At 46.9% G+C, this 26,153-nt stretch overlaps 2 protein-coding genes and 4 non-coding genes across 6 annotated transcripts; 5 read left to right on the top strand and 1 right to left on the bottom strand.

Moving 5' to 3' along the window:
• The first annotated feature begins 4,160 nt into the window (after positions 1-4,160).
• Positions 4,161-9,138, top strand: Rack1 (receptor for activated C kinase 1). Its single transcript, XM_052194446.1, has 8 exons — positions 4,161-4,381; positions 5,278-5,449; positions 5,909-6,056; positions 6,945-7,040; positions 7,387-7,497; positions 7,727-7,867; positions 8,707-8,817; positions 9,032-9,138. The coding sequence occupies exons 1-8, from the start codon at positions 4,273-4,275 to the stop codon at positions 9,095-9,097; spliced, it is 954 nt and encodes a 317-aa protein (XP_052050406.1). The 5' UTR covers positions 4,161-4,272; the 3' UTR covers positions 9,098-9,138.
• On the top strand, positions 4,671-4,738 carry LOC127695670 (small nucleolar RNA SNORD95). Its single transcript, XR_007980040.1, has one exon. It is a non-coding gene; the product is annotated as a small nucleolar RNA SNORD95 (small nucleolar RNA).
• Positions 5,668-5,747, top strand: LOC127695652 (small nucleolar RNA SNORD96 family). The gene has a single exon (XR_007980028.1). It is a non-coding gene; the product is annotated as a small nucleolar RNA SNORD96 family (small nucleolar RNA).
• On the top strand, positions 6,692-6,759 carry LOC127695669 (small nucleolar RNA SNORD95). The gene has a single exon (XR_007980039.1). It is a non-coding gene; the product is annotated as a small nucleolar RNA SNORD95 (small nucleolar RNA).
• A 141-nt stretch (positions 9,139-9,279) lies between the features above and the next one.
• Trim41 (tripartite motif containing 41) lies at positions 9,280-20,253 on the bottom strand. The gene is made up of 6 exons (XM_052194443.1): positions 18,695-20,253; positions 14,942-15,037; positions 11,900-12,130; positions 11,410-11,432; positions 11,078-11,205; positions 9,280-10,786 (listed from the first exon to the last, which is right to left on the bottom strand). The coding sequence occupies exons 1-6, from the start codon at positions 19,520-19,522 to the stop codon at positions 10,185-10,187; spliced, it is 1,908 nt and encodes a 635-aa protein (XP_052050403.1). The 5' UTR covers positions 19,523-20,253; the 3' UTR covers positions 9,280-10,184.
• Positions 20,254-21,476: 1,223 nt separating this feature from the next.
• Positions 21,477-21,549, top strand: Trnav-cac (transfer RNA valine (anticodon CAC)). The gene has a single exon. It is a non-coding gene; the product is annotated as a tRNA-Val (tRNA).
• Positions 21,550-26,153: the final 4,604 nt, after the last annotated feature.

Genomic DNA, 26,153 nt, shown 5'->3' with positions numbered 1-26,153 from the left:
CAAGGTGGCCCTCTGTCTGTCTGCCCCATACCCCAAGCTTCACCTCAAGAGGTCAGCAACATTACAAGACAATCGACCTACTAGATTCTATTGTCCTCCAGCGGTCATAATGGTCTGCACATATCCTCTTTGGTTCCTGTAAAAGAACTGATGGAAGACTAGCAAAGGAAACCTCAGTCCTTCAGAACCTGGACTCCTGCCAGGCAGTGGTGGCCTTTAATCCCAGCACTTGGGAGGCAGAGACAGGCAGATTTCTGAGTTCAAGGCCAACCTTGTCTACAGAGTGAGTTCCAGGTCAGCCAGGGCTACACACAGAAACCCTGTCTCCAAAAACCAAAATAGAAAAAGGAAAAAGAAAAAGAACAAAACAGAATCTGGCCTCCCACATTTTCTTACACACTTCTCGATGTTCTATAGTTGGCATCACCATCTGGCCCAACGTGGGTTCCAAGACAACCCCTAAACTCTCCCACAGGGCCCGGTAGAATGAGATGATGCCAGAATCACGGCTGAAATCAAGGGATGGGAGCTGGGAGAGTATGTAAGGATGAAGGCAGCTTCAGGTCTCAAGCCTCGGCCCCCGCCTTGCAAGCCTAGGCTGGAGGTGGCTCCTAAGAGGGATAGAAGCAGAATAATGTAGTAGTAAGCAGGGATTCTGCAGAAGACAGGGTCTAGGTGGACCAGGCTGCCCCCCACACAGACGCCCCACCCCCACCCCCAATCTCCCTACACCTGGGAGAAGGATCTGCTGCATTCCTATCTCAGGCATCCCAGGCAGGTCTGGGAAGGGTTCATTTTAAACTCACACTTCTAGTGCTCGCTCAGAAATGGGCTGCTTCCTTGAGACACCCTAAGCAAAGCAAGATTAAGAAAAACAGCAGATAGCAGGCATGGTGGAGCATGGTGACAATCTAAATACTAGGAAGGTAAAGGTCAGTCAGGGAACTGCACAGGCGAAACCCTGTCTCAGGGAAGAAATAAAGCGAAAGAGGGAGGTAAGGAAACCGAAGAGGGAGAGAGGAAAAAAAAAAGGGGGTTGGGATGTTGCTAACGGACAGCTTTATCTAACAAGACAGAAACCTGGATTCAATCCCCAAGACCAAAAGAAAAAGAGAATGACCTTTTTTTTTTTCACATGGAAAGTCAGTTTACACAGACTGGTGTACGGGTGTAGTGGCTCACCTCTATAGCCTATATCGTGTAAGCAGGGAGATAGACAAGTGTGAGCATGACCCACTTAATTTTAGAGCAGCAAAGTAGCTATAGGGTAAGGAAGGACAGGAGACGTCCAGGTGTTTCTCTGTGTATCCCTGGCCAGCTGTAGACCATGCTGGCTTGTTTTTCTATTTGTAAATTGCATTGAGTTTCATTTCTCTTCCTCCTCTTTTGTTCGTTGTGGAGAAAAAGGAGGGACAAGTGATGTACAACCTTGGGGCACTAAGGAAGCACTCCTCTGGTTGTGAAGGAACACGTCCAAGACAGTCCCCTGCATAATCCACAGAGACTACAACGGGAGCGTCTGCAACAGGTCAGCAGAGCAAGGAGGCTTAATTGAGAAACCCTAGCCTTTATACCTCTGGGTAGCCACAGGGTGCTACAGCTTTGCCACTCCGCTCACTTAACATATACATCCCTTTCCAAAGGCCTTCCAGTGTACCTTGTTAAGTTCCTGCCCTAATTCCAGCAAATTCTATGGCAACTCCCACTGCTCAGCCTTCCGATACCAGCCAAGAGCCTTCGAGATGGAACATTTTCCCACATACCCACAAGATCCTGTGCTTCCACATTTCCCTAGGGCTCCCCTGCAAACTTAACCACACCCGCAAACAAAACAAAATGGCCATCGGGCTTCTTTCTTTCTTCTGTTCTTATCTGTGACCTAAACTGGCTTACCTGGAATTCACTAAATAGTCTAGGTTGGCCATGACATCGCAGTGCCTCCTGAATGCTCAGATCCCAAACCTCTGACGCCATGCAGAGTCTCCTATATTCCTTTATTCTCCACACTACCGTACTATATAAGCACTAATTTCAATCTCTTATCACAGATAAGAAAGTAAACTCAGCTGGGTGATGGTGCTGCATGCCTTTAGTCCCAGCACTTGGGAGACAAAGGCAGGTGAACTCACAGAGTTCAGGGCCAGCCTGGTCTAGAGAGCAAGTTCCAGCACAGGCAAGGCTACACATTGTCCGGAAAAACAAAATACAAAAGAGGAGGAGGAGGAATTAAAGTCAATGCAATTTACAAATAGAAAAACAAGCCAGCATGGTCTACAGACAGCTGGGGATACACAGAGAAACACTGTCTCAGAAAGAAAGAAAGGAAAGGAGAGCGAGAGAGAGACAGAGAGAGAGAGAGAGAGAGAGAGAGAGAGAGAGAGAGAGAGAAGGAAAGAAGGAAAGAAAGAAAAACAAATACTTATCCTAGGGCCTGATGTTTTCCATCTGCAATCCCAGTTATTTGGCAGGCTGAGGAAGGGGGGATCATAAACTTAAGGCCAAGCCGGGCGGTGGTGGCGCACGCCTGTAATCCCAGCACTCTGGGAGGCAGAGGCAGGCGGATTCTGAGTTCGAGGCCAGCCTGGTCTACAGAGTGAGATCCAGGACAGCCAGTGCTACACAGAGAAACCCTGTCTCGAAAAAACCAAATCCAAAAAACAAAAACCAAATAAATAAATAAATAAACAAATAAATAAATAAATTTAAGGCCAATTTGCGCTATGCAGATCCTGTATCAAAACTAAACAAGGTTGAATGTACTGATGAATTCCATGAAACTGTTTTTTTAATGATTTATTTTTATTTTATGTGCACTAGTGTTTTGCTTACATGTGTGTCTGTATGAGAGACTGCTGAAGCCTCTGGAGTTAGAGACAGTTGTGAGCTGCCATGTGTTTGCTGGGGATCAAATCCAACTCCTTTCAGAAAAGCAGCCAAAGCTCTTAACTGCTGCAGTCATCTCTTCAGCCCGACAAATTCCTTTAACACCAGCGTTGCCAGCACTCAAGAGGCAGGTGATCTCTGAGTTCCAGGCCAGCTTTGCCTTTTACATAGTGTAAAATAGCCGTCTTAAAAACGAACAAACAAAAACTAAATAAGGTTGGGAGTTCAGGTGGGGAGGTGGGGATAGATGTAACTCCATAAGGCACTCTCCTAGCATGTGGGAGTTCAACCCATAAAATAATTAAATGTATCCTTTAGTTCACATAGACATTAGTGGTTGCTTACCTTCCTGACCTGTGCTTCTTTTTTAACAAATATTGAAGCTGAACAAGAGGTAAAGTCGGCTGTAGCCAAACACACGTGACAGGAGAGAAAATTCCTGACTTCAACCTACGCACTGTAGCAATTACAAGCGCACTCACACACAAATATTTCAAAACAGTTAAATTTTTTTAAAGGAGAGATTTGTGACTTTGGAAACACTACATAATTTGAACAACTGTTGAAGGGAAGGTCATCAGGTTATCAGTGTTCCTCTGCTTCCCCGTCCGGGATCACTTCTTTCAGGGCTACACTAGACAGACTAGCAGGCTTTTCCGAGGAGTGATCAGAAGCACCGAAAGGGCTTCCAACAGAATCCCCAGAAATCTGAACCCAGCACTTCCTTTCTAGCCTCGGCCGGCGGCAGCTCGGTTCAGTACTTGGGAGACAGAAGCAGATCAGTAGTTCAAAACCATCCTTGGCAACACAGCCAGTTTAAGACTACCCTTTACTACATGAAACTTTGCCTTAAAACCAAAAAAAGGCCAAACTTGGTGGCACACGCCTTTAATTGCAACTTTAATTGTGCTTCCGTAAGTCAAAGTTGGAGCCGGTGTTTCCGACAGAGGAACTTAACGAGAAGCGGAAAGGGCGGAGCTCTGTCTCTGCCACGTAGGGGCGGAGAGGCGGCTGTAGTTCGGGGTGGCGTGCCGTCAGCCCCACTTCTGCTTGCACGGCGTGTTTTAATCTTCCGAGAAGTCTTTCTAAAAGCCTGGCGCATCTGGCTTCAGAATGCATTTTTACAGCGCTGCCAAACTATGTTGCGTGGCAGAAGAAACGACAGTACTAAGACCTACTTTCCCAGTTCCTCCCACTTAATGAAACCATCTTTGGGCAGCAGTGAATCATGGGAATCCCCGCCTTGCTCTCCCACTATTTCCGGTTCCGGCGGAGGTCGCTCTTTCTTTTTCTCCGCAGGGTCGTGGTGGCAGCCGCTGCGGCGTTTGGCTCTCTGAGCTATCCGGTGCCATCCTCGTCGCTGCGGCGACACTCGCATCAGCTGCAGCCATGACCGAGCAGATGACCCTTCGTGGGACCCTTAAGGGCCATAATGGATGGGTAACACAGATCGCCACCACACCGCAGTTCCCGGACATGATCCTGTCGGCGTCTCGGGGTACGTACGGGCTGCATGCCGGGTAGAATGCGCTGTCCTGGGCACTGCATGTCTCGTGGCTAAGCAAGTGACACGCGTGTTGGCTGGTTCGGTCCATTCTCCAGCCCAGGTGTTAGTTGGGGTGCACAGACCCCAACTTGGGCCTCAACCACGGCGACTCTTTACACATGAACGGAAACGGAGACATTGTCGCGCAACTGCACGACACTCGCCCCAAAGTTGGCGATTTTAAATCTCTTGCTTGATCCCTGGAGCTGTGTTTAAGTAATTACGGGGTTACAAGCCAGGCGGAGCAATGATGACCCCAACATGCCATCTGAGTTGCCATGCTGAAATCCAGAGGCTGTTTCTGAGCTGCTGCCGCCTGGCCCTAAACTCAGTATATGGATGTGGGTAAACTCTGTAGGTGCCTTACTCCCCACATTTCCGGGCTTGCCCTAGATTTTCTTGTAACAAATGAAGTCTTTTTCTTGTATCGGATTGTGTCTGATGCTGCCATAACTGCTCGTTTCTGCTAACTCTTGGAGGCGGGAAAGGCTGTCTCTGCTCATCCTACACCTAAGTGACAATGCTTCTGCTGTTAAATTAGTCTTGGGCCAAAACAGTGGATAAAACTAGGGTTTGTCTCCCAGAACCTGTATGGTAACTTGCATTCATCCGCAACTAGTTCCAGGGGACTTGACACTCTTTCTGAACACCATAGACATATGTAGGGAGCTACGTTGAATAAAAAGATCTTTTATCTCTTTGTATTCTAGAGTAGTAAGCTGCTTTTATGTATAACTTGCAGTTTCTCTCTCCCATTTAATGGCACCTGTGACTTTAAGATTGTAAATTGTGCACAGTAAGTAGGCTTTGGGGATCCTCATGAGAATTCTTTACCAAATTTTCTTTAGATAAGACCATCATCATGTGGAAGCTGACCAGGGATGAGACCAACTATGGCATACCACAGCGAGCTCTGCGAGGTCACTCCCACTTTGTTAGTGATGTTGTTATCTCGTCCGATGGTCAGTTTGCCCTCTCAGGCTCCTGGGATGGAACACTGCGCCTCTGGGATCTCACAACGCAAGTAGCTGCTTTGGGACCTTGGGGGAAGGTGGGCAAAATTGAAGTAGATCCCCCCGGGTGTGGTCTCCCCTTCGAAACTGGTCCTTCTGTAGAGGGTGAAGCAACATTTTTGGGGTGTTTGGCTTCCCTTGGAGCTGCTTTTATAAACTGGGTGCCCTATTAAGTGTCTCATCTTGTAAGTTGTCTTAGATGGGCATTTGGCAGATGTAATAGAGGATCCTAGTGATGACAGGAAGACATTGTCAACCAATCCCCACAAGGGAATGAGGACATGTCCTGCAATTCTGAATGGGTTCTCTGGTACATGTCAGATGTGACGTGGGCTAGTAGTAGTTTCTAAGCCACTCGTGGGACTGTGTGGAGTAATAGAGCCTACGAGGTAAGGAAGAAGCTAGGAAAAGGCTCTGACTAAATGGATAAGATCTGTCTAGAAAGTGACCAGGCTCTCCCTCTCAGGGGCACTACCACGAGACGATTTGTCGGCCATACCAAGGATGTGCTGAGTGTGGCCTTCTCCTCTGACAACCGGCAGATTGTCTCTGGGTCCCGAGACAAGACCATAAAGTTGTGGAATACTCTGGGTGTCTGCAAGTACACTGTCCAGGTAAGGGGATAAGGGTGGTAGGGATGGCATGTTAACAGGGCTGCCTCCCACCCCTGGGGGCTTTTTTGAGGTGGGTTCATCACTATTTAGTCCTGGTGGCCTGGAGTGATCTGACTCCTGGGTGTTGGGATTTTTGAAAGCTATTTGTATGCATGCTGGCTTGTGACTGGCATGGGACTTGGAGGAACTGGAGTTTTTTGATTGTTTGAGATGGGGTTTTCTGTGTAGTCTTGGTTCAGATCTGTGTGTTTCCCAACTGGTAGGGTTAAAAGGCTACCATGCCCAGCTAGAGGTGTAATCCCCAACCCACCCTCCGTTGATGGGGCCATGGAAACCCAAACCAAAGCATCAATTGGGCAGGGTCTTGGTAGGTGTCTCCTATAGCTGCCTTAAGGGTTAAATGAGCTGGGCGGTGGTGGCGCACGCCTGTAATCCCAGCACTCTGGGAGGCAGCAGAGGCAGGCAGATTTCTGAGTTCAAAGCCAGCCTGGTATACAGAGTGAGTTCCAGGACAGCCAGGGCTACACAGAGAAACCGTGTCTAGGGGGAAAAAAAACCAAATCCAAGGGTTAAATGATCCTAAGTCTCTCACCTACCTCCTAGAGGGATGTGTGCTTGGGGCCTACAAGCCAGGCCCAGCAGTGATGACCACAACATGCCATCTGAGTTGCTTTGCTGAAATCCAGAGGCTGTTTCTGAGCTGTGCCTGGTAGTGGGTAAACTCTGGGGCTACCGTAGGACTCAATGTCAGGTTGCCAACTCATCTGTTTGCCTAAAGATTGTGCTTCTAAGATGTGTGAGAGCGCTGTTGTCCCACTTAGAGAAGTGTGGTAGAGATCTGTAATCTGGGGAGGACTGCCTCCTCTTAACCTTCCCTTGCTTCTGTAGGATGAGAGCCATTCAGAATGGGTGTCTTGTGTCCGCTTCTCCCCGAACAGCAGCAACCCTATCATTGTCTCCTGCGGATGGGACAAGCTGGTCAAGGTAAGCTTCACGAGAGGGCATAGCCCTGCTATAAATCCAAAATGTGTTCCCATTCCTCTCAGTAGTGTATGCTGATTTGGCATATATTGAACATTAGTCTGACTTTGGCCTTTTTATAGTTGATCTCAATACTTTAGGAATGTGGTTTGATGAGGCCAGGTTTCACTGTGTCCCTTACTGACCTGGGTCATCGTAGCAGTTCTCCTGTCTCGATCACCTAGGTACTGGGACTATATAGGCTTGCACAACATGCCCGTTCAGGGATCCCTTTAAAGAAGGTGTTCACGCCTATATTGTTGAGTGTATACCTGTGTCCTAGTCACTCACAAGTCTCCTGGTTTTTTAGGTGTGGAATCTGGCTAACTGCAAGCTAAAGACCAACCACATTGGCCATACTGGATATCTGAACACGGTGACCGTCTCTCCAGATGGATCCCTCTGTGCTTCTGGAGGCAAGGTATTTGGGGCTTGTCATTTCCTTTACAGAGAAAGCTTTTTATGTGGTAGCATGCACTAAATTGGGGCGGTTTCTAAGCATTATTTCAAAATATGTAGACAAGTACACCAAATACTGCTTTTAAAGTTGGGGTTTTGATACAGTTAGTAAGGTGTTATGCATTAGAGAAAAAGACTTAGAGTTATGAACACTATACAGTCTGACCTAACTCACTTTTCTATCTGCCCAGGATGGCCAGGCTATGCTGTGGGACCTCAATGAAGGCAAGCACCTTTACACATTAGATGGTGGGGACATCATTAATGCCTTGTGCTTCAGCCCCAACCGCTACTGGCTTTGTGCTGCCACTGGCCCCAGTATCAAGATCTGGGTAAGTGTGGTCTGCTGCATAGAACATTGACTTAACAGAAATCAAGCTTCCTCAGTAGATTTTATTTATAGGTACCAAGGATGGTCATCTTTTTCCCCTTAATAAATCTGCCTAATGAAAAGTAATGCCCATGCATATAGCAGTTTATGGAGTGTTCTATCTAATTGCCATTTGGGCCAAGGTAATTCTCTTGTGAGGCTATTTTTGACAGTGCAGGTGGCGTCTGCACCAGATACCCATAGGAGGTAGCTGAGGCATATCATGAAGACAACAGTGTGTAGAACAAGTGCATACTGTGTAGACTAGACTGGCATCAGGGAAATTGAAGATAGCCTGCCTCTCTCCTGGGTGGAATTAGATGTGAGCTGTTAATTCTTAATTCTAGTGTATATTTAGCTCTTTTTGGTTTTGCACCTTAAGAATTTGTGGCATTTCCATGGTAAAAGTGGTGCCCTTTTTAGTTGGTGAAACACATTTTTTGTTGTGGATGGGTTCCCCCCCCCCCAAGACAGGGTTTCTCTGTGTAGCCCTGGCTGTCCTGGAACCCAGTCTATAGACCAGCCTGGTTTCAAACTCAGTCTTTGCCTCCCAAGTACTGGAATTAAAGGTGTGCGCTACCACTGCCCGGCCCGAAGGATAGGTTTTCAAGAGCACTAAGTTGTGTAGTCAAAGTTGGCAGTCCTGCCTGAGCTATCAGGACCTGAGGATACATTTGGTAGAATAGAATAGACGATACCTGGTAGAATAGAAGGCCAATAACTCCACTTATCCTTGGAAAGAAAATAACCGTTAAGAGATTTGAAAATAGTGGGCCTTACAGGTTTTGGTCTGTTCCTCAGGACTTGGAGGGCAAGATCATTGTAGATGAATTGAAGCAAGAAGTTATCAGCACCAGCAGCAAGGCAGAGCCACCCCAGTGTACCTCTTTGGCATGGTCTGCTGATGGCCAGGTAAGTGTATCCCTTCAGCTCAGTTCCCCAACTTGTCTACTTGCTCTTCATCTTAGGCACATTAATAAAATTAGCCTGGTTATATACAGAGAATAAATTGACAACCTATTGTTTTAAACCTGGAAGCTTAAAAGGACAATAAGCTGCTGCTGCTTAGTGTATCATGGAAGTAGTTTTTGCTGGGTGACATGACCCTGTTGTCATTCTCTTACAGACTCTGTTTGCTGGCTATACAGACAACTTGGTGCGAGTATGGCAGGTGACTATTGGTACCCGCTAAAAAAAGTTTGACAGTCTTAGCAATAAACTGGCTTTCTGAAACTGGCTTCTATGTGTGAGTCCTGGGACCTGAGCCCTGTTCTCAAGAGCAGCCCATGCTCTGGACCGTCAGTGGGGGGAAATCAGGACAAAAAGAGGGGGGTGAGGATAAACCATCTCTGCTTAAGAATGGACAAAAAAAGATGCAAATAAACACTTTATTTTTGCAACACAACCCACCTTTCCCCAAGAACATGAGTTGACCTCAGCCACCAAAGCAGAGGACAAAAGCTGTTAAGTGTCAGAAGGCAAGGGGTTACTAGAAAAATAGATTATACCCAGTGGTCTCCCAAGAATCCAGACCTGTCCCGAGCTCCCTAACAGGGCTTACCAAAATGGAACTAAAAGGCATGGAGAGGCCAGAACTTCACTGATAAGGGAAGAGCCTGGCAGTGAATTCTCAGGCTCCTACATAAGAAAACTATAAGATGTACAGAGAAAATAATTTATTGGGGTATGTGATGTCATGCTGACCTGACCGTTTCAGATCTCACTGAAGCTAAATTCTGGCCAGTCTATGGAGGTAGAAATTGGGGGTGGAAGGAAAGCTTAAGAGTTCCTACTTCCCCACCCAAGAAAAAGTAGACTTTATATAGCTCTACCCTTTTGCCCAGCCTGATTTCCCATAGAGCTTCTAAAACTTAGCTGAAGCTTGCACCAAAGCATGGAGTGCCTTGCCCAAACCCTCCAGCCTCAGAAATGATAGAGGTGGGAAGGGGATTGAATTAAATTATAATCTCCACACATCCCCTACTCCAAAAAGTGGGACCCAGAGCTGGACTGAGCTAGGCAGACAGGGAGAGTCATCAGGCAGCTGTTCATTATCAGGGGCCCATGCAGACCTGTCAAGGGTGAGAAGGCTGAGCTGGAGGAGTCTAGGAGGGCTTTCTGACTCCTAGAGGGAGAAGCAGCCTGGGTTCAAGAGGGAGCAGGAAGCAACTTGGTAACAAACAGTGGGAGGAATCTGGGCTCCCAAACAGTGGGCAACCATCCACCACCACCCGCCCCCCCAGTGGTGACCAGAGGGGCCCCTGCGGGTGGCAGGCTGATCAAGGGCAGAGCTTGATTCGGGTACCCTTGGAAAGTACCCGGAAGAAAGGGAAAACGCGCTCGCCAAGGAAGGCAGCTGAGAAGGTGTGTACATGGGCTAAGGTATCCGCATTGTAGAAGCCCAGGCGCCCAGCCTCATAGTCCAGGTACACGCCGAAGCGCCGTGGTTTCTCACATGGGCTCAGCAGTGTCTGCTCTGTTGAGCTCTGTGCCTGGTATCGTTTGCCATGGGTGCCCACGCACCACACTTCCCGCTGGAGCAGAAGCTGCTGAGGCAGATGGAGCCGGCGGCGGCGATGATGATGGCGTGAGGAGCTGGCATCCCCACTGCTAACAGAGGACCCCCCAGAGCCCACTTTTTCTTTATGATGGGTTGATTCACGGGCAGCACCCACTGCCCAGCCCCGCCGCCCACCCACCTCTACCTCCCAGTAGTGCCGGCCAGAGCGGAAGCCCTGGGCCCCTAGTACACAGCAGTCAGCTGAGAAACGCTTGGAATGTTCAGGAACCTCTTGCCGACGTTCTGCCAAGCGGACTCCACGGCGATCAGGGGACAGCAGCAGAGCTGGGTGAGCTGTGTCAGGGTCCAGTGTCAGGTCCACTTGCAAAGAGAAAGATGTGCAGAAGAGCTAAACCAGCTTTCCCTCACACACACATTAGAGGCCAAATTCAGATCTATGGGTTCTAGCCTCTACTCTCATTCACCCTGCTGGCCTTCCCCTATCCCTGACTTCCCACCTCCACCTCATTAGCTGGGCCTCCGTGGAAGCAACTCCTGGCTGGAACCTCAGAGTAGCTTCTAGTAGTCTGCACCATCCCAGCTCCCCAATTCCCTCAACTTCATCTCAAGTCTATAAAAGGAAAGGCAAAGGAAGGTCATTGACCTCCCTACCTCTTGCAGCCTGACAGAACATCCGGCTCATTTTCCTCACGATGGCGTCTGTCAGGAAGTCGTGGCTATGGGGTTGGCATGGGTCAGGGGACCAAATCTCTGGGGGCTGCAACTGTATCTCTTCACACCTGGAGGAGGGGGACCAGGTAGGGGGTCGGAGCATGATATTCCCAGAGTAAAAGAGCTAAGGGGAAGGAGCAGAGGGTCTAAGAAGCAGAAACTTAGGTTCTGGGGGAAAGAGGGTGGGAGGGGAGGGGGAAAAGGAAAGGAAGTCTCAGGCAGGAATGGGGAACCAGACACTATGGGTTACAAAGGGTAGAGTGGAAACACACCTATTGAAAGTCTCCTTGATGTCCTGGGAATAACAGAGACAGAAAGAGGGAAAGAGAAAAAAAGAAAGTGTCAGCTGTGCAGGATAACTGTTCTCTCCCAGTCTCCAACAGAGAAAGGTCTGATGTGAACAGGAAGGGAGAAAGCAACATCTTCCAGGATCACAATAAACAAGAATACTTCTCAACTACCATACTACCACCAGACCTAGTCCTCTAGCATAGGCCCCAGTAACAGAATGCTATCACTCTTCTTCCAACTCTTAAGCCCCTAATTCCAACAACCAACTGCATTCTTTAGGTGGGTATGACTGCCACACACATTCAATACTGTCATCAGCTTCAAAAAAAGGTCTTGGTCTCAGATGAAAAGGGTTAGGGTTCTTTCCAGTGAAGTACAGGCAGTTCTGGGCAGTAGTTGGAGAGCACTGCCTAACTGAACAGAAAGGGAGCAGGAGAGTGTGATCAGGGCAAAGAGGGGGGCAGTGCTCACTTGTAGTAGCCGCAGGCCCCCCTGTTGGCTCCGTTCTTGGGCTTCAGCAAGCAGGCGGCTTAGCTGGGCAGCCTGCTCTTCAAGGCGGTTGGCTGCTGCTCCTGCCCGACCTAACTGAGCTTCATGCATCTCCCGGAGGCGCCGTTCTAGTCCTGCCTGCTCTTCAGCCAGAAACCGTGTTAGCCGCCCAAACTCTGAGGCCACAGCTGCCAGCTCTGACTTCATCTGGCTCTGGAAAGATGCAAAGGCAGTCATGGAGGATAGTTCCGTGATCCAGAGGAACCCAGTATGACTCCCAGCACCCACATGGCAGCTCATAAGCAGAACTCCAGTTCCAGATTTGATGCTCTCTTTTGACCTCTAGAGGCACCAATCATACACATATTTGCACGCATATACATACATGCAAGCAAAACATCCATACACTAAGATTTAAAAAAAGAGAGATGCAAGGGACAAAGAGGCTACCACCTGAGTATACAAAACTTGATGTGTTCTGTCTGTTGCCTCTCAATCTCAGGCAAAGGAGAGCCTCATGATCGCTAACTCCAACATGTCCTGGGAATGAGAACAGAAGTCTCCTCCCCAGTCTCAGTCTTATTATATGGACCCCTAAGATAGTCTAACTCCTTGCATTCTGGTTCAAATTCACCAACTGCTTTCTGGAATAATCTCTTCCCTGTCTACCTAACTTGCTTTTCAGATGGAAGTTTCCATGTTCCAAAGGAGCCTTCTCTCCTCTCCAGATTTTTGTACCAACTCTGTATCACTGACTGTGTATCTCCATAATGTATGGTATTGGAATGCTATGTTATAATGTAGACAGGGATGGGACACATGTATAAAGGCCAGAAGACAACTTGCAAGAGTGGGTTCTCTCCTACCATCACAGTCCCAGGGATCAAACTCAGGTTAGCAAACTTGGTGGCAGATACCTTTACCAAATAAGTCATCTTGCCAGTCAGGTTTTGTTTTTGAAACCCAGTCCTGCCCTGTAGCCTAGGCTGACCTCAAACTCACAATCTTCCTGTCTCTACCTCCTTTGCTAGTTTAAAGATAACCCAGATGCCTAGCTTTGTGGTATCTTTTAAAATTCTTTTATATTATGCTGCATGTTCCTACAGATAGGACCTGTGTAAGTCTTTACCACAGTGCCAACCACGGGGTATGTACTTGGTAAGAAATTTTTGAAATTACCAAATGAGAGAATTCAGGAAGCAAGATGTGAAGTGAAGCTAGACAAGCTAAACACCAGGGCTCATGCATATAATACCCACACTCTCAAGACTGAAACAAATGAACCTCTCCATGTCTAAGGCCAGCTTGGGCTACAATATAAAACCCTTTCTTAAAACACAAAAGGAAGATGCCACAAAATTAAGTCCTGACTCTCAGTAGTCACAGAGAGCATTCACTCAAGTTCTCTAGTCTAGCAGTCAGCAAACTCCTGTGAAGGTGCAAACAGTAAATGTTATACACTTAGGGCAACAGGTAAAACATTTTCTAGGGACAGCTACTCCTAGATATTCAAGTGGGTTTGGTTCCACAAGACCCAAATCAGCAGATATGCAAATAATCCTCTTTCCTCCCATATACTTTAAATGTCTCATAACATCCAATACAATGTAAATACTACCAAATAGCTATTCTTGTGATTTGAATGAGCCCCCATAGGCTTGGTCCATACTTGATCCTCTGTTGGTGGCACTGTTTGGGAAGGTTAGGAGCTGTGGCTACATTGAAAGAGGTATGTCACTGGAGGTGGGCTATAGGAGCTTTGTGTGGCCTTGTTGGAGGGATGTCACCTGAGTGAGCATTAAGAATTCAAAAGCCCAGAATATTCTGTTGACCTACTCCTACACTGAACCATAAGGCCCAAGAAATGTTTTATAAGTTGTCTTCATCATCATGTATCTTCAAAGCAATAGATAAAGTAACTAAGACAATACTGTATAAAGAATAAACACTTTCTGGGGGAAGGGTCTTACTATATGGCTCTTGTCTTGGAAGTCCCTATGTAGACTAGGCTGGCCTCAAACTCATGGACATCTGTCTGTAGTTGCCTCCCAAGTTTGGGAGGAGTAAATACTATAAGAAACCAAACAAACAAACAAGTGGTGATGCATGACTTTAGTCCCAGCACTTGGGAGGTGGAGACAGGCAGATCTATCTGTATGAGTTTGAGGCAAGCCTGGACTACAGAGCAAATTTTAAGAGCAACATAGAGAAACCTGTCTCAAAAACAAAAACTAAATAAGGAAGAGGAACTAACAGGCAGGTTAAGGTAGTTAGTAGCTGTCAAATTGGTTTCACTCTGCCTCAAAGACAGATTTCTAAAACTCTGAAGACCCTGACAGTATCAGCTTGGGAAGCTGGCCAGACAGCACATTGTGAATGAGTTTTCACAGCAGTGACTCCCTGAAGTGCAGATGGGACTACTATGAGTTCTAGAAGTGGCAAGGTCTAGACTGACCAGGAAGGAGGAAGAGAGTATCCCCATTTGATGGCTGAAGCTTAGCTTGGAAACAGTACTAGTTCCATTCCAGTAAGGTCTGCTAGACTTCTGAAAACAGACAGGAAATTGAGGGGGGTAAGCTAATGTGAATGGGCTGAGAACACCAGCAAAGAGGACAGGAGGTCTCTGCGATGCTGACGATTACTAATTCTTCCTTTTCCTAACTGTTTGCCCTTCATTCAGGACCCAGCCAGCTTGTCAGACCACAACCCTTATTAATGTTCAGGGAAGCTCTGTCTGACATTTGTGTTTATCCTGGGACTTGGTACTCCTCTGGTAGCTGTTGTACATATTGGCTCACTTGCTTTCTATGCTCTCCAGAGTCAAGGGCTGGATAGCCTCTGCAGGTTTAGACAAGACAACCAGCCCCAATAAGCCATGCCTCTATTTGCACATTTTACAAACTAGAAAGGAACATGTTTCCTGACTCTGAAGGCTACATCACCACATTTCACTAAGAATCTGGCAGTCTCATCTTCCTTACCCTAACAGTGGCATCAGTCAGTCCACTCACACACATCACCCACCTTCAGCTCTGTCACCCGCCTCTCCTCCTTGGCCTTCATCTTCTGCACAGCCTCTAGATGCTTCCTGAGTGGTTCCACATGCCCTTGTAGCTTGGCCTGAGGGAACAGGAAAGAGAAGGTTAGTCAGGGAAAGATGAGAAGCACCTGTCCTACAGATCCTCTCTCCAATCCTCCCTACAATGGAGATTCAATGCTTCATATTACCGCTGTTAAATGTCAAACATGCCCTTCCTTCCCACACCCCTTAGATGACCTAAATACCCCCAACTTCCCCCTGCACTCATGATGGATGTGCCTTGAGAGGCTGGATCTTTATGGCTGCAGAACTCTATTCCTGACAGCTGGTGTACACACGGCCTAAGCCCCTCACCACATGAAGTCCATCCACGGGAATAGTCCTGCCACTGACCACTTCCTCAACACCTACAAATCTAAAAACACTTTCTAGAGATGTTGTGCCTATGCTAAAAGTGTTAAATCAATTGTATGCCACTTTCAAAATATAAACCCTACACTTCTATTGTCCCCTCCTATATGCTCCCATCCACACACTTGAGTTGCGATTCTCTACTATTCCCTTGGCCTGGGATTACCCTGCTCCACTAGTCCAAGGCATTCTTCCTTTGCAGCCCAGCTTCCCAAGCATGATTCTGACTCTATGTACCCCACCCCAACTTCCTCTGGGAGCTAAGGAACTTGAAAGAGCTATACTTCTTCCCAAAGCATAAACACTTTACAAATATACCTTGCAAACATTACAGGGTCCCTTGCCCCCACTTTTCTTTCCTGAGACAGGGTCTCATATAGCCCAGGCTAGTTTGGAATGTGTGTTGTAGCTGAGGATGAGCTTGAACTTTTGATCTCCTACTTTTATCTCCCTAGTGCTGAGATTGCCAACTTTCCTTAGTTTCTGTACTCTGGCTGGCTGACTTTGTTTTCCACTCAATTACCTACTACATGAAAAAACAAAAGTCCTTTCTTCTTCTTCTCCTTTTTTTATTTATTTTATTTTTTCTTATTTATTTATTTTGGTTTTTCGAGACAGGGTTTCTCTGTATAGCCCTGGCTGTCCTGGAACTCACTCTGTAGACCAGGCTGGCCTTGAACTCAGAAATCCACCTGCCTCTGCCTCCCAAGTGCTGGGATCAAAGGTGTTCACCACCACTGCCCAGCTTTAAAAGGTCACCAGGTTGGTTACTGTCAAGTTTAACTTTCAAAGTTTGAGTATCAGTACCTGAACAGGGACCTGAACCCTGAACCCACACATTAAAAGTCTGACACTCTACCACTTGAGCTATCCAAGCCCCTATATGCTTTCTTCTTTTAATTATCATTCTAACAGCAACTAGATACATGAGCTTTCCATTTCAGGCACTTAGAGCCATGTCTTTTTCCTGCAGAGACCAGGATAGGTATAATAAATGCTGCCTTTTACTCTTTCTTCTTAAATGTCTTTTACATTTGACTTGTTCCTTCCTTTTCATTAGGGGAAAATGTAGGCTGAATCTTGAGCCTCACTCCAAGCTTCATTTCCTCATTTTAAAATGGGAATGTCAACCTCACAGATAGCAAAGTTAGCAAAGTTTCTAACATGTGGCAAAAGATCACTGTTATCCTGCATTTGCTAACTACATCGTAAGCTGCCAGTGACATCCTGATAATGACCCATGAACTAAAAAGATAACTGACCCTGAGTACAAAAGGCAATTGTTACACAACTGGTTGTGGGAAGTATTACTGGAGTAATAAATCAGTCATTCCACAAAACAGAATATACAAAATTATATGCCTTTTGATATTACTGCTATTTCTCCACTAGTAGAATCAGTCATTTCTACCCCATCAATTCAGAATTTACAAAGCTTAAATTTACCACTTAATATTTGTCTAAATTGACAAGAAATTACAAGCATTTATCTAAACAGAATATTATAGGGTTTTGCTGTATTTTAGGCAGGTTTTGTTGTATTTCACCATGCATAGAATTTACTGTGTAGATCAAACTCACAGAGATCTGCCAGCTTCTGCCTCCAGAGGTCTAGTATTAGAGAGAGACTTTTGCCATCATTCCTGCCTTCCCACCTCCCCCCTTTTTCCTTTAGTACAAATTCTCTGAGCTGGCAAGACAGTTAGCTCTGAAGATAAGTTCAATCGTTCAACTCACAATGTGGGAGGAGGACTCAATTTCCAAAGTTGTCTCTTAACCTTTGCATGGGGTTTACACTCACACAAAATAAAAACTGTGAGCCAGAAGTGGTGGCTCACACCTGCACAGGCTGTGAGTTTGAGACCAACTTGGTCTACATAGGGAGTTCTGGGACAGCAAGGACTAAAAAAAGACCATGTCTCAAAAAGTATAAACAAACGAATAATTGATTTTTTTTTTTTTTTTGGTTGAATCTTGTGTAACTCAGGCTGGCCTCTACCTTGCTATGCAGTCAAGGATGACCTTGAACTAATATCCCTGCTTCCACTTTGCCCAGTGTTGGGATCAGAGGTTTGCTCTACATGCCCATCTTAGGTTGAGTTTTCTATAGACATGCTCACTGATTCAGAACTTCTGCATCAAGGCCCACTATACTTTTTTGTTGTTGTTGTTGTTTGGATTTGGTTTTTTTTTGAGACAGAGTTTCTCTGTATAGCCCTGGCTGTCCTGGAACTCACTCTGTAGACCAGGCTGGCCTCGAACTTAGAAATCCACCTGACTCTGTCTCACAGAGTGCTGGGATTACAGGCGTGCGCCACCACTGCCTGGCCCCACTGTACTTTTAAAAACCTCTGTTTAGTAACGAACAACGAGCTGTGAAGCTTTAGACTCTAAAGCTAAGGTGGTGATGATCACCTAAATGAAGTTACTGATTGAATCACCAACAAAGCTCTGGGCTAGCAGAGGCTTCACTCTCCTAGCTCCTGACTTCAAATCTGCAGGTAGGTCTATCTGTGCTGGCTGTTTCACAGATAAATGTCCTTCACATGTGTCCAAAGAATCAGAACTAAAGAGACAGACAGTTAACCAAAGGAAATTACATTCCAAGAACATTAAGTCAGAAAAGTCAAACTAAAATATCCAAGTAGGATATAGGCCCCAAGAGGAGGACATTCACATTGAAGTCTATCTCTAAAGCTGTACAACATATAAACCTCCATGCTCAGAACTTAAACCTGTTTCCCATTCAATAAAATAAGAATAGCAAACATCAAACTCACAGTGACTCTGAATTATAAATGACAATCTATTAAAAAGTGGCCATATACCTGTGGTCATGAAAGTTCAAAGACACTCTGAAACTTGAGCAAGATGTTCTGTGCTAAGAGCTCTCTCACTTTTCTGGTTAATACATGAGATTGGGTGCAGAGAAAAACCAACAAAGCCATATCCTAGGATAGGTGTGGAACCCACTCAGAGACAAGTGTTTTTGAATCTGACACTAGTTATTTCTATGCTCCTGTTTCAGAACCTTTGTTTATTCTTTTAGGCCTCTATTTTTTCCCATCTGAAGCAGCTCTGTCAAGGATAAGACTTAACATTCATCCAGAAGAAAGCAAGACTGGTACTGACGCAGTCCCTGTCACTAGCTCCCTATCCTTAAGACACAGAGGATCCTTCTCATTAACCCACCTTGAAATCAGTGCCTGGACAGGGAAAATCTTTTTCCAGTAACAAGGTCCTGTTAAGAGCACCCGCAACACATCCCCAATTTCCTTTCCCTCCTCCCCATCCTGACTCCATTCTGCCTCCTCTGTGTTACTCACCTTGTATTCCTGCACGACCTCCTCCAATGGCACCACACTGTGCTGTTTGTGGCTCCTGGATTCGCGGCACACCACACAGATGGCTTCTTCATCCACCTCACAGAACAGCTTCAGGGCTTCTTGGTGTCTCGGGCAGATGCCTTGCTCATTCCCACGGCTCCCCCGACCAGGGGTTGGATGCATCTGACGAATCACCTGGACCATGTTGGCCAACTGCAGGTTGGGGCGGAAGCTCCGCCGAGGAAAACTTTTCCGACACTGGGGACAAGTGAAGCACCTCCGAGGGGCCGGAGGTGGTGGCAGCTGGGTGATCGGGTCTAGCTCCTCTTCCTCGTCTTCCTCCAGCACTTCCTCCTCCTCGTCCTCATCTTCCCCCCTCAGGTCCTCCACATCCCCCAAGTAATAGTCCAGTTCTTCCTCCTCCTCCTCCTCCTCCTCCTCCCACACGTAGTCCATGTTGTCCCAGTTAGACCCGCCTATATCTATACCACTACTCCAGAACACACCTTCCTCTTCCTCCTCAGCCTCCTCCTCCATGTCACCCTCATAATCTTCATCCCGCATGGGGGTGTCCCAACCCCCGCCTGCCCCGACAGCCTCCACTTCTTCCTCCTCTCCGACCTCCTCCTCCTCCTCCTCCTCCTCGCGATCCAACTCATCTCTGTCTTCCTCATCCTCCCCGCCCCACAATTGGGTTACACACACTCGGCAGAAGTTGTGCCCGCAGCCGATGGACACGGGGTCCGTGAAGTAATCGAGGCAGATGGCGCACACCGCCTCCTCCTGAAGGGTCTGCACAGGGTTGGGTGTCATGGCAACGGCAGCCATCTTAGTGTCCAGTCAGCCAGTGTAGAAGTGCGGTGGGGGGAGCGGGGGGGTGGGGCGGGGGGGCCTCCCTTCTTTGAAGCCCAGAAGACCCGTCCCCACCCCAAGCCCAACCTCTCCACACCTTGCCGGCGGCAAGGCCAAAGGAATGTCCTCCGACCAGCCCACCCCGCCACACACAGTCCCCTACCCCCAGACGACAACCTTGTCTCACAGAGGGGAGGGGACAGAGGGCAGCACCACCGACAAGTAGCTCAGCTGGACCTGAGTGCAAATCTGCCCCAACGCTCCCCTGGCCTCCTCATAAACCCCCGCCCCTCCTCACTTCCTGGCCCCGCCCCCAAGCTTCCGGCCTCCCTCCCGACGCTTCCGGCGTCTCCGCACGACCTGAACTCACGAGTTCCCTTCGAGGTACGCCCCCTTCTCGCACGCCCCGCCCCAGACTCCAGTGCGTCAGGAAACGAGGTGGAGACGCTCTAGCCGACACGCGGGAACAGGACGGGAGGGCTAGGACGGCGGAGGCCCACATCTCGGTGATGACTGGCCGCGAAGAACGCGTACAGAGCGGAAGGAGCCCCCATGCCCTGCCAGCGGGGACAGACGGCGGCGGGTAGCGAGGACGTTGAGCAGCGCCCTGTTCTCCGTGCTACAACTGCAGCGGCCTAGCGCCATCCTACCGACGAGGCACGGACGACTGCAGAAGGGACTCCCAGGACCAGTGCCGGAAGCTGAGGGGCGGGTCCGCTCCGCGTCCTCAAATGTTTCCGGCCCCTCTAGACCTAAAACTTGTTTGTTTGAGACTCCGGGGGTCCCTCTAAGTAGCATCCTGGGCGGAGCCTGACGAAACTGGCTAAGACTGGAATTAGGCTCCGTCCCCCAGCTGTGTCCCCCAGCTGTACTGATCATTTTCGTGCCGGTTGTAGAAACTGCAACCTCGCTGGCGAACTGCAGCACTGCTATAAGCCCAGCCCTTGCGAGGCTGAGGCAGGGGATCTACGTTCCTGCTGAGTTCCTGGTTTATCCAACCTGGACTGCAAAGTGAGACCCTGTTCCAGAAAACAACCACCAACCAATCAAAGCAAGCAAACAAAACAAAACAAAATCCCGTCAACCGGTCACTTGTCCCATCATTTATTATTACTATCCACATCCATAGCAAGTGGAACGCTGTTCAGCTACATGAAAAAGAATCTTCGGGATATATTAAGTTTAAAAAGTGAAGACTGCTGAACAGTGGAGTATAGGAGGGCGAGCAATGTTAAGTGTAATTGGTACTTTGAATGTCTGTATAAAGGAAATATATAGGAATATAACGTAAGTCATATAAAGTAAATCATAGTTGTTGTCTCACCGGATTGTAAAACGATCAGAACGTTTTTCAGTATCTGGTAAAGGTGTGAAGGGTTAGCTGCTCTTACCATATTCTCGTCTGTAGAAAAAGACAATAGAATTTCTCTAGGAAGGCTGGCCGGCCAGAAAAGACACTTCGGACAAATCCGTGTGTTCTCATTAAAAACATTTTCCAAATGCTATGGGTTTATTAACATTTTAATACTTTATGTGGGCCGTGCACGCCTTTCATCCGAAATGTTTTTGAGATTGGTATTCGTGAGAATTTCAGTCTAAGTGAGAGTCCCGAATTGTTTTGTGGAACTTGTTTTGTGAGAGGAATCCTCTCCCCGTGGTGGTTCTAAAGCATTTCTCTTGCGGCTTTTTTGTTTTGTTTTGTTTTGTTTTTTTGTTTTTTGTTGTTGCTTGTTTAGTTAGTTTATGGGTCATAAATTGATGCACCATATCCTCTGAGCGCACATTTAGTTAGATACGGTGACTCAGAGCACCTGCAATTGAACACACTAAGATCACAAACTTCGTGGAACAAATCAGGTTTTAAGAAGCGGAAGCAAGCCTATCAAATTGTAGTTTCAGGAACGTGTCAGTCAGGCTCCCTAGACAGCTTGTTTCCGTAGTGTAGTGGTTATCACGTTCGCCTCACACGCGAAAGGTCCCCGGTTCGAAACCGGGCGGAAACAGTTTTAGACCACTTTTCTTCGCGTCCACAAAATGCTGTTTTCTAGAATAAACCATCCCTAGGAAAACGAGGAACTGAATTGGAACTTGAAAGTTTGCGAAGTAAACTCTTGGTGAACATTTCTGAAGCCATTAGCTCTCCAAGACTAGGGCGCGTTTGGGTATCAGTGGCGTATATACAAAAACAGTAATAATAAAACTGATAAAGCATGAGGCTCTTAATCTCAAATCGTGGGTTCCAGCACTACACGGGGTGAACCACCTTTAAGAAAGGACAACGAATGGAAGCACTTTTGTGACCAAAGCAAGGTGCAGGTGCTCTGCTGTCTGCACTATAACAAAGATGGTCAAAGACCACTAAGTGGGAAAGCCAGAAGATAAGTGAGAACTGGGACCATAAGTGAGCCTCCAAATCATCAGTTAGGATTTGGACTTGCATTTCCAGTCAGGAAAGCTGTTCTGTGTGATGAGAACCTCAACTCTAGCTCATATTTCTTTTTTTAATTATGTGTTGCAGGATATCTGATCACACTGTGAACCCCGAGATTGTGTTGTTTACTGGGGAAAAGGAAGGAAAGGAAAGGAAAGGAAAGGAAAGGAAAGGAAAGGAAAGGAAAGGAAAGGAAAGGAAAGATGTGGTGTGGCTCAGTCCTTAGCATATGCCTTTAATTCCAAACAATGGAGGTAAAGTTAGTGTGTAGAAGGAAACAAACATGTTTGAAAGTGGTGTCTCATTGGGTGGCGGATAAAGAGAAGAATCAGAAAGATTTGACAGAACAGGATCTGCCCAACTCTCAAGAGAAGAGAGAGAAAAGAGGCTACACGAGGGCGAGAGACAGAGCGACCGGAGAACATGCTACACAAGGGTGAAGACGGAATGAACCAGGGAGTGAGAAGGGAGCCGGAAGACTAAGGCAGATTGCTAGAGTTAGGCTGAGGCCAGGCAGAGCAATTCCGGAGAAGCTGAGAGAAGCCAGATTGAATCAGTTGTGCTGTCCATTTGTAATGGGGTTGAGTATGCCTGTTATTATTTGTATTTGATTTTGCCTTCCCCAGCATGCTATTTGGTGTTTTGGGAGGATCCATTCCAAAGAACACATTACAGGAAATGCCTTAAACGAGCCTCGTTCCTTTCACATTATTCTGTTCCCGAGCACCGCTATGGTGATCTCATCTCTCTCTGGTATATTCTTCAGGCATTTCTTTTTCTTTTTCTTTTTTTTTTTTTTTTTTTTTTTTCAAATGCTTTTTCGGCTTTTTTTTTTTTATTCGATATATTTTTTATTTACATTTCAAATGATTTCCCCCTTTTTGGTCCCCCACTCCCCGAAAGTCACATAAACCCCCTTCCTTCCCCCTGTTCTCCCATCCACCCCTTCCCACTTCCCTGTTCTGGTTTTGCCCTATACTGTTACACTAAGTCTTTCCAGAACCAGGGGCCACTCCTCCGTTCTTCTTGTACCTCATTTGATGTGTGGATTATGTTTTGGGTATTCCAGTTTTCTAGGTTAACATCCACTTATTAGTGAGTGCATAGCATGATTGATCTTTTGAGACTGGGTTACCTCACTTAGGATGATGTTCTCCAGCTCCATCCATTTGCCTTAGAATTTCATGAATTCATTGTTTCTAATGACTGAATAGTACTCCATTGTGTATATATACCACATTTTTTGCATCCATTCTTCTGTTGAGGGATACCTGGGTTCTTTCCAGCTTCTGGCTATTATAAATAGGGCTGCTATGAACATAGTAGAGCATGTATCCTTATTACATGCTGGAAAATCCTCTGGGTATATGCCCAGGAGTGGTATAGCAGGATCTTTCGGAAGTGAGGTGCCCAGTTTTCTGAAGAACCAACAGACTGATTTCCAGAGTGGTTGTACTAATTTGCAACCCCACCAGCAGTGGAGGAGTGTTCCTCTTTCTCCACATCTTCGCCAACACCTGCTGTCCCCCGAGTTTTACACCTTAGCCATTCTGACTGCTGTAAGGTGAAATCTCAGGGTTGTTTTGATTTGCATTTCCCTGATGACTAATGAAGTTGAGCATTTTTTAAGATGTTTCTCCGCCATCCGAAGTTCTTCAGGTGAGAATTCTTTGTTTAACTCTGTACTCCGTTTTTTAATAGGGTTATTTGGTTTTCTAGAGTCTAACTTCTTGAGTTCTTTATATAATATTGGATATTAGCCCTCTATCTGATGTAGGGTTGATGAAAATCTTTTCCCAATTTGTTGGCTGCCGATTTGTCCTTTTGATGGTGTCCTTTGCTTTACAGAAACTTTGTAATTTTATGAGGTCCCATTTGTCAATTCTTGATCTTAGAGCATACGCTATTGGTGATCTGTTCAGGAACTTTCCCCCTGTACCGATGTCCTCAAGGGTCTTCCCCAGTTTATTTTCTATTAGCTTCAGAGTGTCTGGCTTTAAGTGGAGGTCCTTGATCCATTTAAATTTGAGCTTAGTACAAGGAGACAAGGATGGATCAATTCGCATTCTTCTGCATGCTGACCTCCAGTTGAACCAGCACCATTTGTTGAAAAGGCTATCTTTTTTCCATTGGATGTTTTCAGCCCCTTTGTCAAGGATCAAGTGGCCATAGGTGTGTGGGTTCATTTCTGGGTCTTCACTCCTGTCCCATTGATCCACCCAGGCATTTCTTTTGAAGCACCGGAATATAAACGCGCATTCTTTTCCACCATCACACCTCTGTTCGAGAAAGGAGAGCACACTGTAGACACTTCTTTACATCTTTTCCGTTCAGGAACATACGAATGCCTTGTTTTGTGTTTGGAGGTAGAGTCTAAGTAGCTCAGGCTGCACTCGAGTGTGCCATGGTTTTTACCTCCAGATCCTCTTGCCTCTGTTCTGAGGACCAGGGTTACAGGTGTATACCACCGTGCCAGCTACAGAAGTCTCTCTTTTGTTTGGTTTTGTTGGGCGTGGGGGAGCTTAGCTCAAGGCCCCCAGCTGGGCTGTTTGCTCAGGAAACATCTGCAGGCTTCCTGCGGCTTCATTTCATTCCCGTTTTCCCTCCTGGTGTGGCAGGGACCTCCCAGGTGCCAGACCTATGGCTATGATAGAGCATCATATCATACAAGATGATAGAGCATCGTGTTTGTAGGAAGGACACGGAGAAAGAAGCTTGTCCGCTTCTATGACCCTTTAATAGGAAACACACACACACACACACACACTTTCTTTTTGGGTTTTTTTTTTTTGAAACCAGGCTGGCCTTGAACTCGGAGATCTACCTGCCTCTGCCTTCCTAGTCCCCACCCCCCACCCCCCCACCCCCTACCCCCTACCCCCCCAATCCCCCTAACCCCCCCACCCCTGTTCTTCCTGGCCTCTAGGATATATTGCTGGTTGCTGGTTCCTCAGTAAAGCTTTGTCATTCTCCTTACTGAATGACCCGAGTCTGTTTTCTGTTAATCTCCCAGGCCTGTGCCAGGCATTTGGTACCGTGGCAGCGTGAGCGTTGTCATTGTTTTTTTGTTTTGTTTTGTTTTGTTTTTTTTGTTTGCTTTTTTTTTTTTTTTTTTCTGAGACAGGGTTTCTCTGTATAGCCCTGGCTGTCCTGGAAATCACTCTGTAGACCAGGCTGGCCTCGAACTCAGAAATCCTCCTGCCTCTGCCTCCCAGAGTGCTGGGATTAAAGTCATGCCCCACCACTGCCTGGCAACAAATGTCTTTTTTATTAAAAAACACAAACCAAATTATCTTCAGGCACCGACAACGGCAGAGCTAAACCATTGCAGATTGGCAACTGAAACTAATCACAATTATCATGATGTGTTTGAGAACGCCAGCCAGCCACACACCGGGCTTCTCTAAAGTTGTTGATGAGGGACACAGAATTCAGCTTCCCAGTCAGTTAGATGGTAAACATTACTCTAGGAGCCAGAGTGAGATCACTTCAGAGACTTTGAACTTCTTGCACAGTTGCTTGCATGGACTTTTGCAGATTTTAGAGCCGTTTCTTATTATTACTGGTACTAGAAGACTCTCCTTAAAGGCGCATGCCACCATCCCAGAACTAGGAAGGCAGAGGCAGGTAGATCTCCGAGTTCAAGGCCAGCCTGGTTTCAGAAAAACCCAAAAAGAAATTGTGTGTGTGTGTGTGTGTGTGTGTGTGTGTTTCCTATTAAAGAGGCATAGAAGTGGACAAGCTTCTTTCCCCGTGTCCTTCCTACAAACATGATGCTCTCTAGAGATTGAAATTAGGCATAAATCAAGCTCGATCTTGAATGGCCTGAGAGGCTGTAAGAGACCTTAAGGATGCGCCCAAGACACAAACGAATCTGACTCTTGGGAGACTGGCCGTTGCTTTTGCCCTGAGCCTTTTGGGACTCTCCAGGGACATGGCTCTCAGGTAAAATGAACTGGACCCAGAGGGAGAGTCGAGGGGAAAGCTAAACCCTGTGTGCCGGCTGGCAAGGGAGGCAAAGCATCCCTGGACTAGTCACCTGGAGGCCTTTGTTGTCCTCAACCAGAGACTCAAGCTGGCCCGGCCGATCCATGTTATGATGGAGAGAGGATTCTGCATCACAGACCCACCAAGGAGCCCCTGCCTTCCAAATCCCGACTGGGCATTCAGGAATGC

The sequence above is a fragment of the Apodemus sylvaticus genome, chromosome 10 (assembly GCF_947179515.1).
Source record: "Apodemus sylvaticus chromosome 10, mApoSyl1.1, whole genome shotgun sequence".
NCBI lineage: Eukaryota > Metazoa > Chordata > Mammalia > Rodentia > Muridae > Apodemus > Apodemus sylvaticus.
This window is presented reverse-complemented; position numbering and strand designations above follow the sequence as displayed.